The 11,871-nt window shown below is 45.2% G+C and overlaps 2 protein-coding genes across 3 annotated transcripts in view; both read right to left on the bottom strand.

Annotated features, from left to right (window-relative positions):
* Positions 1–2,797, bottom strand: part of CCDC181 (coiled-coil domain containing 181) — an 11,528-nt gene extending 8,731 nt beyond the window's left edge. The window contains exons 1-2 of one of the 2 annotated variants that reach the window (XM_019618972.2): positions 1,713–2,797; positions 592–756 (exon numbers count right to left, since the gene is read on the bottom strand). The gene's annotated coding sequence lies outside the window, so the exon portion shown is untranslated. The remainder of the gene's footprint in view (positions 1–591; positions 757–1,712) is intronic. The other variant, XM_010719802.3, reaches the window with a different exon arrangement.
* Positions 2,798–2,884: 87 nt separating this feature from the next.
* The window catches only part of SLC19A2 (solute carrier family 19 member 2), a 28,322-nt gene continuing 19,335 nt past the window's right edge, over positions 2,885–11,871 (bottom strand). The window contains exons 4-6 of the mRNA XM_019618978.2: positions 6,574–6,766; positions 5,527–5,668; positions 2,885–5,316 (exon numbers count right to left, since the gene is read on the bottom strand). Coding sequence (XP_019474523.1) covers positions 5,191–5,316; positions 5,527–5,668; positions 6,574–6,766 — 461 coding nt within the window. The 3' untranslated portion in view covers positions 2,885–5,190. The remainder of the gene's footprint in view (positions 5,317–5,526; positions 5,669–6,573; positions 6,767–11,871) is intronic.

The following is an 11,871-nucleotide window of genomic DNA, read 5'->3' as shown; positions in this document are numbered from 1 at the left end:
CGTCGCCGTGGGGACGGCATGGCGGCCCGCTGGGTCCACCTGCGGGCGTTCCGGTGCCGTTTGGCTCCGGCTTGCCCGCCTGCAGCTTTGCGCTGCGTCGTTCATGCCCCGGTGTCAAAACGGGAATGTTTGTTAGTGCTACACCGCTGGGGAGGTGCCCCTCTGTGATAATCATACATCGCTCCTACAGCTTTGAAATGTGAACTGAGAAACAATCCTAAATAAAATTACCTTCTGGGCTGAGATGGCTTCTCCCCACCAGCCACCCCCTCCCCCCCCTCAGCTGCAGGCCCAGCAGGCACACTAAGAATGGGAATGTTTTCCCTGTGCAGAGCGTGGTGCTTCCCCACACTTCACTGCGGGGTATGTCCCTTCTCTGGGCTCCTGATGGCACGGAGGCTGGGGCCGCAGCAGCACAGTGGGCACAGGGACGGGACAAGGAGATATCCTGGCATGCAGCTTGTTATTACCAACACTGCAGTAAAGCCCTGTTTTGATTTTAAAAGGCCTAACAAAGCTGAAAGTGACAGCCTAGAACCACACCAGAAGGCCAGATGCCTCAGAGGGAAGGGAGGGCCCCCCGGTATTTACCTCAGATAACATGTTACCTACTGATGGTGGTCCCTGCTGCAGTAGCGAAAATGTCAGTCACTGGTCTCATGCAGGGTCAGGCAGATAGCCTGTGTGTGAAGATGACGCTCCAGACTTTCAGTTCCCCACATTTACAGACAGGTGGCATAGACAAGTTCACAGCATCTAAAATAAAGCTTTGATATTGCCCCAGTTCTCTTTGTGCTCTTCTACTACAAGAACACCCTTCATCTTACAAAGCAGTGCCGCTCTTTTCATTCACCAGAGATGCTTTATTCTTCTAATTACAAGTCAGCCTGACTGTAAGACAAGGATTAGACTCAACTGCTGGAAGATCAAGCTTTAATGCCTGATCATGAATATGTAATTATATTTCAAGATGAATCTAGAAACATGCATATGTTTTTGAACCCGTATATCATTAAGTGTGTCTTTAGATGTTCCTTTCTGTGATGGAACCACAACACGGTTGTGAAGAAATGCAATGGAAACAATAGCTGAGCAGTGCAGCACTCCGGGATGGGCTTCCTACATGCTGGTTGCTCTTTTTTGTGTCACTAATGCACCAGATACTGCATTTAGGAAATACCAATTTATTCAGGACAAGTATGCTTAACAGAAGAAGGCTGTGTGACACCTTCAGAGCACCACTGAACAAGCACTGTCACATCTTTAGTAGGAGACAGCTGACACTGTCACGAGTTATTAGGAAAAGGAACCAAAGCTGCTAGCCCCCTGCCCTCCTTCATAACTAAAACCTCTCTTTCCTTCCCAGTAATCAGCTACAATTGTGCCAATAAAGTAGAAAATGTAATCATATCTGTGCAGAGTCCTTCCCTTCCCTGAAACCACAGCCAAAACAGCCCCTGCTTTACACATGCACAGAGCCACAGCAAATTTTAACGTAACTCTGCAGTGCCCTAGCAGGCTCTCAAGGCCAATGACAGCCCAGGAGCACAGCAGTGGGTGCTGCCTGCTGTACTGTGTCCTCTAGCAGCTCCCACTGTCCCTTATCTTTTGAACACAAGCCTCTCCCCCTAACAAGGACCAGAAGCCCAGGAGCTATGTAAGGACCTCAACAAACCCAGCACAGGATGCACAGACTCAGTTTTGACACCTACCTGAACAGGGTACCAGCCACCACGTCGCAGGGAAGCAGCTCAGCCACGCGTGGTATTTCTCTCGTCCCTATCAAACCACACCTGCTGCTAAGGCAGGAATCCAGTTCGTGGCAGTAGCTTGACGTTCCTTCTCAGCTATCACTGTGGCAGTGTGCGATGGGAGGAGCAAGGGGGATTGCCACGGTTCACGTGGACCTGCTTTGCTCACAGAAGAGAAGCAGCATCAGGATTCTTGTCGCAGCACCTTTCAGCAGCACCAGAGACGTGCAACACTTGAATCTGCCTTGAAATGTAATGCTATGCTATCTGAGCTATTAATTAGTCCCCTGCTTTATGCGAGCATAGATTTTAATCCCCTGCACATTCAAGAAGCTAATCCTGGCATCTCTATTCACCCAGATAAGGCAGAGAATGAAATTCACATGTCTGACATACTGACAGTTGCATCCATCCTGCCTGAGCAATAAGGCTCTCAAAGAAATACTTGCAAGAGTATTTCTTTTCTATTTCAGGCATTTTTTCCTAGCACACACACTCTCCCCAATCACCCATTTTTTTTCCTCTTAACAAGCAATACAGAAGGCTTGTTGGCTACTTGCCACACCTAGCCACAGTCTGGTAGCCCAGAGAGTACTTCCCCCTTCAGCCCAGCCTGCACTAGCAGGTAGCAGTCATCTCTTCCAGAAGTACAACACAGGGACAGCTTCCTAATGTAATCAAGTGTGGATGTGCCAGGACAGGAAATCTATAGTGTTTCTTCCTTAGAACCTCAATTTCATAATCTGGTTGATGTGAATAGAAAGGTCCACCTGCACAGTAAACACACCTGCTTTCCCCTGCAATCAACTTTAATGAGGCTTGTGCTTCCTGATCAGGGTTACCCTGCACCAAGTTTTTCCCTCAGCTGTACCAGTCTGTACTAGAACTACAGAATGGGATTTCTGATCTGCTCAGCAATTAAGGAACCCCAAGGCAAGACACACAGAGTTCTGCAAACCTACACAAAACAGTCAACTATCATCTTCTTTAAGACTTGGGTCTCTTTACATGATTTGTCCAGGTTTTTTCCCCCCTGTAGCACAGATGCTCAAGACAACCTGCAAAAGTTAATGGCAGCAGCAATGCCATGGATTAGCAAGATATCAGAATACAGAGACATTGACCACACGTGATATCTTGAAAAAATTTTATTTAACAAAAATACCTATTCAATTAGAAACAAGGTGAATGGGTCCTACCAACAATATCAACATGCTTACAGAATTTCATAGGCATCAGTAATACTGTGTACAGCTGCAGTTAGCCACTGGCATTTCATCACCACATCAGCAGCACAATATAAGAACATCCATAGCCTTCATACTTCGACAGGCCTGAAGATGTATGCAGTGTAGCATGCTGCTCTATTACAATTTCATTACTTTTGTAGAAAAAAAAATCATTGTTACTGCTGTAACTCATAGCTATTTGACTTTTTTTAAATAACTGCGTTGCTCCCCATCAAACATTTATTCTCTGTAATAAAAACAGTAAAATTGAGCTGCTTCTCTCAGTCACTTGATACAAGTGCCATGTATCCATGCCTCATCTATGTCACAGCTGCCATCAGGCCAAGGAGTTCAAAGGACAGGAGATGTCTTTCTATTCCTTTCTCAAAACAGCCTGTCCGCTTCACAGCTTCAGATTTTTTTAATACATTAAAGAATTGAATATATATATAGGTGGCTTCAAGTTTCTTTTTCAGGATAAGGCAGTTAAATTTATGCATTTCAGTGTTACTACAGCTGAGCCCTGAAGACACTTCAGGAGGTGGGTTGCTGGTACTATGAAGCTCTGGAGAACACATCTCCTTGAACAGCCAATGTGGAAGAGCTCCACAGACCCCAGAAAGCATATCTCAAATGCGTCAGTCATTCATTTTGTGTGGTTAAGACTGAGGCTCACACAAATGATGAGAATGGCTGTACCTCTTCTAGCCAGGAGAGAAAAGCTGAGAGTTCTCCACAGCACAAGACAGACCAGGCAATAAAATGAAGCTGCCTCTTCGGGCTGACTGGAATAACTCCAGCTGCACAAGGAGTAGGCATGGAAAAGAAGCAGACTGTACAACATGTTCCCCCTTGCCAGTTCTCCCGTATGCTTAAAACCACAACCTGCACAGCAACAGGGACAACTTACAGGACATGCCCACAGTGCTATGCTGGTCATGGTGCCTGAGTACCCAGGTGCCCAAGTCTAGGACAGTTCTGTGTAACTCCTCACCAGTGCTGAAGCAATTTGGAACAAATAAATTATTTTTAAAAATCAGGTATGAGACGAGACCCAAATTGTCCAGACCAAGGAAAATAAAAAAAACGTTTCTCCCACAAATATTCTTTTCTTTTTGCTTAAGTGGAAAGATGAGGCAGAACTAGTGGATGCAGACTCACCAGAAACAAAGGCGCTTTAAAATGGGAAGGAGTGACAGAATAGTAATCAGTATTTTTCAAAACCTCAAGTGTTCATTCTGTTAAATATAGTAACTGAAGTAAATACAGTAACTGCAGTCACAATTCTGAGGTTACACAGAACAGCCTAAAATCTTGCAAGTCACCTTCCTCCTCCAATGATGCACTTATATCCACCATCTCACTGAGATAGCCCAGCCATCAGGGTTATGAATCAGTGACTCCTACAATTGCAAGAGTCTGCAACCCTAGAGGACAAAGGCAAGGACATCAAGTGGTTCTGCAGACTAGCACCTAGTCCACTTGAAAAGGTATCCCCTCTAGGGGCTCCCCTACAGCATTCTATTCCCTTGGGCACAGGCCTTCACAGCAGAAGTAGAGAGCAATTCAGCGCTGCCACAAGTTGCCCCAGGACACAGTTAGGCTTTTGGAGAGGCAACACTATCAGCTATAGGAAAAATCTGACTGCAGAGATAGGAGGCAAACAGCAGAAACAGTACAAACAACTGAAGGAAGCATGTGCATATGCAGAAACTTTACTGTCAGTCCTCAAAACAAAGTATCCAGCATCACTGGGCAGGCACAGTGAGAGCCATGCTGCAGAGCACAGGCCTAAGGCCACTGCCTCTCCTAGGCCCAAGTCTCTGCAGATAGAAGACTATGAACACATCCTTCATGCAGCAGCATCTTAACAACAAAAAGAGTAGTGGCTGACCAGGCAATCCTAAAGCTGCCTTTCCTACGGTGGCCTCCAGATGCACAGCCTTAGACTAAAACATCCCAAGGCTTTCATTTTTTTTGAAATTTGTTCTTCATTGCACATCCCAAACATGCAACAGAAGAGCAAAAGGCATTTTAGAAAGAAGATATTTGTTCTTACTTATGTAAGACCTAATACATTTACCTTTTAAAGTGTACTACTAATATAGTATAAATATGGATCAAGTACCATCAAGATGACTGCCTTGGGAAGAAAAGGCAGGGATTAAAAACTGTCTTCATATGTAGCCACAGAGTCTTCATGTAGTGCACTAACAGCTGTCAGGAGACTTTCTATGCACCTGCTCTTGTCTTCTGTGGGCTCTCATAATACTGTATAAGCCACTGCCCAAGAACACCAGGGAGATAGCCGCAAAATAAGATGCATAAATCATGAACTGCAGAGAAGAGAAGGAAAAAGTGACTAAACAAAACAGTTACTAAACATGTAAGAAGGTTAATTCATGAGCTTCCTTATTCTTAAAGATCAGGAATTAGTAACCATTTCTTTATCAGCAAACCCTTGCCCCAGAAAGTGGTGGCTGAGAGACTTCATAGCCCGTTTTGCATTCCTCCCTCCCATCAGTAAAGAAAAAAGTCTGTCATACCTGAGTGAAGATGTCCAATCCAAGCCCACTGGCATCCACAACAATTAATGTGAGTAAAGTCTGAAGTGCTAAGGCAATGAATGTGTTGACCCCAAACACCAGAGCATACCGCTCCACACTGAGATTTGTAGCAATCTGAAACCTGGAAAGACAGGGATGGACAGAAACAAAGATGGGAAAGAAGAAGGGAAATGTAAGACTAGGAGGAACATCTCTGTATAAGATGACTAGGCAACCTGAGGAGCTACATGTTTTCTACAGCTAAATTAGCTTGCACTGGTAGTATACTTGTCTAAATAGGATCAGGACAGACTAGTGGAGACTCCAGAGACATATAAAAAGCTACAGATACTTTGGGAACTGGGTTTCAGTCTTATTGAAGCAGCTCTGTCTGATGCAGTCTGAACAGGTGCAGTGCCCTCTAATCTCAAAAACTGTTGGCAACCTCTAAGCATCAATCTACCTCAGTATGGGCCATGACCTCCTGCACAATCCTGAACACGAGTTCAGGATCCCTTTGCAGTTACCAGTTTCACCATCTCCCCTCCAAAGTACCTGGGCTGTCACACAGCACTGGGTATGTAAGCTCAACAACAGCTGTGTTTACCTCCTCAAAGCAAAGAGTAACACTGAAGAAGTCTTCTCCAGTATATGTTAGGGAAAACTGACCCCATAATATGGATAAAGCATTGTCCTCTCCTCATGGCTAACGCTTCACCCCAGCCACGTTTACAGAAATAGTGCTTCTTGCCAGGGCGATCTAATATTTAAACATTTAGAAAAATATATTTTAAAATATTTAAAAATATTTTAAAAATAAAGCCATTTGAGCTGGGGCACACTTCCAAAATAGACAACACTGTGCCTCAGTTTCCAACTTAAAATCAAAACACAAACCCTTGCAACAGATTCCTGAATCAGGGTGAGACACTGCTTACATAGAAAATAGGTCAGCTTTCACAGCACTTGTAGTCTTGAGAGCAATTTACATTAAAAAAAAAAAATATATATATATATACACACACATACATACAAACACATACTTACGTTGCTATTGTGATTAGCAGCATGTAAATAATTCTGAAGACAACATAAGATGCATAGCACACCCAGATGTTGTGAACAGTGTTCATAATATATACAGCAGCAGCAATAAGAAAGGAGAACAGGGCAAGTGCCACTTCACCCCACATGGCCCAGGATGTTTTTATATGACCCACAACAAATACTGCAACAGCTCCTGTGATGGGAAGGAAAGCATAACTGTTAGTTACTGCACTTGGAACAATTTGGACACAGCATTAGCTGTATGGCCTCTAATACCTAAACATGAGTAAAGTGGAAGATACTAATTATACTAATACTAACGTTAGCAAATCTAAGCTCCTATTTATGCTAATGGGGAAAAACAAATTAGGTCAGTGATGACTCCTGCTGAAATCTCCTCCCTGGCTTCATAAGCACAGCAACCTCGTGACTCAGACCATAGTTGCTCTGATCATAGAAGTGTTGTCAACTAGGCAACAGAAATGTAAACACTGCTTCACAGAAGCACCCTGTTAACAGTGCTGTGGTGCTTCAGGATCTGCATTCACTGGGTTTATACCCACTTTGACAGGCAGCTAGTAGAACTCTCATTTAGGAGGCAGGAAAACCTACACTTTGCCATCTTCCCACTGGGCTCATTAAGTGAGAGCGTGGGATCAAACCCAGATCTTACCACTGACCGTGCACAAACAATCCTTTATCACCAGAACAGGTCTGTAGATCCTGCTGGATTTTAGAAAGGTGGAGCTGGAACAAGACAGATCCCAAGATGGGTGGCATGAAATGTGCACTTCTCAAACAGCAGGCAAGGTGCATTTCATGCACTGTCACAGCTGTAACTACTAACAAGCCAAGATATCTATTACAAGAAAATTCCTATTCAAAGTAGGCTTTGTTTCGCAAACAAGTGAAAGAGCAACCAATATTGTAATGCTGCTGCTGTGTCACTACAGTGAACTAGACAAACAGCATACTGATAAAGGGAGGCTTACTGGAAAGCTCTGAAAAACAAGATTGTATTCAGCATTTGATCACCATACAGAAGTGCTACACTGCAGCATCTAGGCTCTGTAGCCCTCAACTGGACTGTTCTCTTAGAATTATCTCAAAACACAGAGGCTCTTTTTGTCAGGGCATAAGCTTGCAATCCTGTCAGATCTCACAATAATCTTGCAGACTAGAAAAGGTAGTTCTTTTGGCCTTGGAGAAAGAACATTCTCCCCAACCCAAACTCTTCTTCCCACTGCCTGCTGTGATACTACCTGACTGACATTTTGCTCTCTGAAAGCCTGGCTCTCCCTAGTAGAGAAACACTAATATGCAAAAAGAAGTTAGGTCCTAGAGCCTTCTTTCCATCATCTCATTAATTTTGAAATTTGGGAAGAGGCATTCAATGTCAGAGGGATCTGGACAGGCTGGAGAGCTGGGCTGAAGCCAGTGGGATGAGGTTTAACAAGACCAAATGCCGGGTCCCGCACTTCGGCAACAACAACCCCAGGCGACGCTACAGGCTTGGGGCGGTGTGGCTGGAGGACTGCGTAGAGGAAATGGACCTGGGGGTATTGATTGATGCTCGGCTGAACATAAGCCGACAGTGTGCCCAGGTGGCCAAGAAGGCCAATGGCATCCTGGCTTGCATCAGAAACAGTGTTGCCAGCAGGAGCAGAGAGGTGATTGTTCCCCTGTACTCAGCACTGGTGAGGCCGCACCTCGAGTACTGCATCCAGTTTTGGGCCCCTCACTGCAAGAAAGACATTGAGGCTCTGGAATGTGTTCAAAGGAGGGCAACAAAGCTGGTGAGGGGTCTGGAACACAGGCCATGTGAGGAGAGGCTAAGGGAGCTGGGAATGTTCAGCCTGGAGAAGAGGAGGCTCAGGGGAGACCTCATTGCTCTCTATAACTTCCTGAAGGGAGGTTGTAGTGATCTGGGGGTCGGCTTCTTCTCTCGTGTCATTAGTGATAGGACCAGAGGGAATGGTTTCAAGCTACAGCAGGGGAGATTCAAGCTGGACATTAGGAAGTATTACTTTTCAGAAAGGGTGGTCAGGCACTGGAATGGACTGCCCAGGGAGGTGGTGGAGTCACCGACCCTGGGGGTGTTCAAGGAAAGACTGGATGTTGTGTTGAGGGACATGGTTTAGTGGGAGCTATTGGTAATAGGTGAACAGTTGGACTGGATGATCTTTTAGGTCTTTTCCGACCTTAGTGATTCTACGATTCTGGGGATCTACAAACAACTCAAAGTTGTATTCCCAATATTGCTCAAGGTTATACCAGTACAGTACCTGATTATAACATATACAACCTGTGTCCAGCAATTAGACACGTATAGCTGATCTAGTGTTTTCACATCCCAGCCTGAAGAAAGTCTGCCACAACCCTAAGAAACCGCATAGATTTGGCTAAACAGTCAGTTGACCTGACTAGAAAGAATAATATTTATGTCACACAGGACAGGAAGCTGAAAGCCATATGAGTCACTATGCTCTATTCAAATCCTTCTGCAGAGCAGCACATGTACAGGCAGGGATAGCAGCAGCGTGTTATGTGAAGGTAAACAGACATTGCTCATAACTGATCACAGGATGACTAAGATCCATGACAATGGCAGATGAAATATGGGATGCACCAGAACAGAGATTTCCAGTAAAGAGAGAAGTGAAGTGCATTCATGTTCTTCAGTAAGATCAAGGGCTCCTTGAATAAAGCTGAGTGCTGTTCTCATCATCCATCTTCAAGAAGAATGCAACTCAAATCAGATATGATGCAAAGTTGGTGCAAAGAGGGGCCAGTGAGATGAGCTCAAATGTACTAACGAACGGGTACAAAAGCTTGGCAGCACTGACCCATGGTAAAGAACATCTACAGATAGGCCAAAATGAGAAGCTTTTGGCAAAAAACATAGCCTTTATGTGAAGTCAGAAATAAATATACTGTTCATAAATACATTCAAACTGGAAAACAGAAGTGAGAGCATATGCATTACTGCCTAGAAAGTCAGGTTACTAGATGATCATCTCAAATTCCTCTCAGTCCTATTATACATAAAATTACAGAATGGCTTGGGTTGGAAGAGATCATCTTGTAGATCATCTAGGTCGAACCCTCCTGATGTAGGCAGCTACAAACCACCAAATCAGACACTAAATCAGGTTGCCCAGGGTCATGTTCATCCTGGCCTTAAATACCTCTAGGAATGAGGCATCCATAGCTTCTCTGAGCAGCTTGCACCAGTGCCTTACCACCCTCTGAGTAAAAACTTTCCCCCAACATCTAATCTAGATCTTCCCTCCTTTAGTTGAAAACCATTCCCTCTTGTTCCATCACTATTGAACCATGGAAAAAAGTTTGTCTTCCTCTTGATTACAAGTGCTCCTCAAGTACTAGAAGGATACAATGAGGTCTCCCTACAGTCTTCCCTTCTCTAGTGTGAACAAGCCCAGCTTTCTTAGCTTGTCTTTGCAAGAAAGGTGCTCCAGCCCTCAGGACTTCATGGCCCTGGATGCACTACTCCAGATGAGCCCTCATGAGGGCAGAGCAGAGGGGGACAATCACTTCCCTCATGCTGCTAGCCACACCTCTTCTAATGTGGCCCACGGATACAGCTGGCCTTTCGGGCTGCAAGCACATATTTGTCCAGTTTTTTCCATCCACCAAGACCCTCAAATCTTTCTCCTCAGTGCTACTCTGAGTTCTTCCCTCAGTCTGTACACATATTTGAGATCACTCTGACCCAAGTGCAACACCTTGCACCTGGCCTTATTGAAACTCATTAGGTTCACATCCTCCCACCTTTCAAGCTTGTCCAGGTCTCTCTGGATGGCATCCCTCCATTCTGTCATATCACTCAGCTTGGCATCACCTGCATGCTTTCTGAGGGTGCACTCAATCCCACTGTCTAGGATACTGAAAGCTTTTTGTTGAGATTACTAATCTTCACTTGTTCCAAATACTTAGTTTGTGTCAAGCAGAAGAATTTTGGTTCTCTTTTATGAGTGGTTCAAAGAGAGAAACTAATTCATTTTCTGAAAGCATCACTCAAAACGACTCAACCATTTGCAGAAAAGATATCAGAGGAAAAGAACAATTTAGTTTTGCCCGAGTTGAGTGTCAACTACCTTTTCTTCCAAAAAGTTATAGGATTTGATAAGGATAGCATCACAGAACCAGAAGGTTGGAAAGGACCTGCATGATCATCTAGTCCAACCATCCTCCCATTGCCACTGCTATCACAAGCACTAAACCACATCTCATAGCTCCTCATCCAGATGCCTCTTGAACACTGCTGGGGATGGCGACTCCACCACCTCCCTGTGCAGGCCATTCCAGTGTCTGACCACTCTCTGAGAAGAAAAAGTTTAGCTTTATGACTAATCTAAACCTCCTTTGGTACAACTTGCGGTCACTTCCTCAGGTCCTGGTCGTTGCCTGGGAGAAGAGGCCAAACCCCTTCTCATCACAACCTCCCTTCAGGAAGTTGCAGAGTGCAATGAGGTCTCCTCTGAGCCTTGTCTTCTTCACACAGAACAATCCCAGCTCCCTCAGCTGCTCCTCATAAGATTTGTGCTCCAGACCCCTCACCAGTTTCGTTGCCCTTCTCTGGACACGCTCCAGGGCCTCAACATCTTTCCTGTAGTGAGGGCCCAAAACTGAACACAATACTCGAGCTGCGGCCTCATCAGTGCTGAGTAGAGGGGGATGATCACCTCCCTGCTCCTGCTGGCCACACTATTTCTAATGCAGGCTAGGATGCCGTTGGCCCTCTTGGCCACCCGGGCACGCGGTTGGCTCCTGTTCAGCCAAGCATCAACCAGCAACCCCAGGTCTCTTTCTTCTTCACAATCATCTAGCCACTCATCCCCAAGCCTATAACGTGCTTGGGGTTATTACGGCCAAAGTGCAGGACCTGACATTTTGCCTTGTTGAACCTCATCCCATTCATCTCAGCCCAGCAAACCAACTTATCTGGATCCCTCTGTAGGGTCTCCCTACCCTCAGGCAGACCACACCACCTCCCAACTTGGTGTCATCTGCAAACATACTGAGGGTGCACTCAATCCCCTCATCTAAGTCATCAATAAATATATTAAACAAGATAGGTCAGGTACTGACCCCTGGGGGACACCACTCATAACGGGTCGCCAGCTGGACTTGACTCCATTAACCACTACCCATTGGGCATGGCCTGTAGCCAGTTCCTTATCCAAAGAAGTGTATACCCGTCCAGACCACAGGCAGCCAGTTTCCCCAGCAGAGCCTGTGAGAGACCATGTCAAAGGCTTTGCTGAAGTCCAGGTA

Source organism: Meleagris gallopavo, chromosome 1 (assembly GCF_000146605.3).
Source record: "Meleagris gallopavo isolate NT-WF06-2002-E0010 breed Aviagen turkey brand Nicholas breeding stock chromosome 1, Turkey_5.1, whole genome shotgun sequence".
Taxonomy (NCBI): Eukaryota; Metazoa; Chordata; class Aves; order Galliformes; family Phasianidae; genus Meleagris; species Meleagris gallopavo.
The sequence above is the reverse complement of the archived record's forward strand: the minus strand, read 5'-3'. Positions and strand labels throughout refer to the sequence as shown.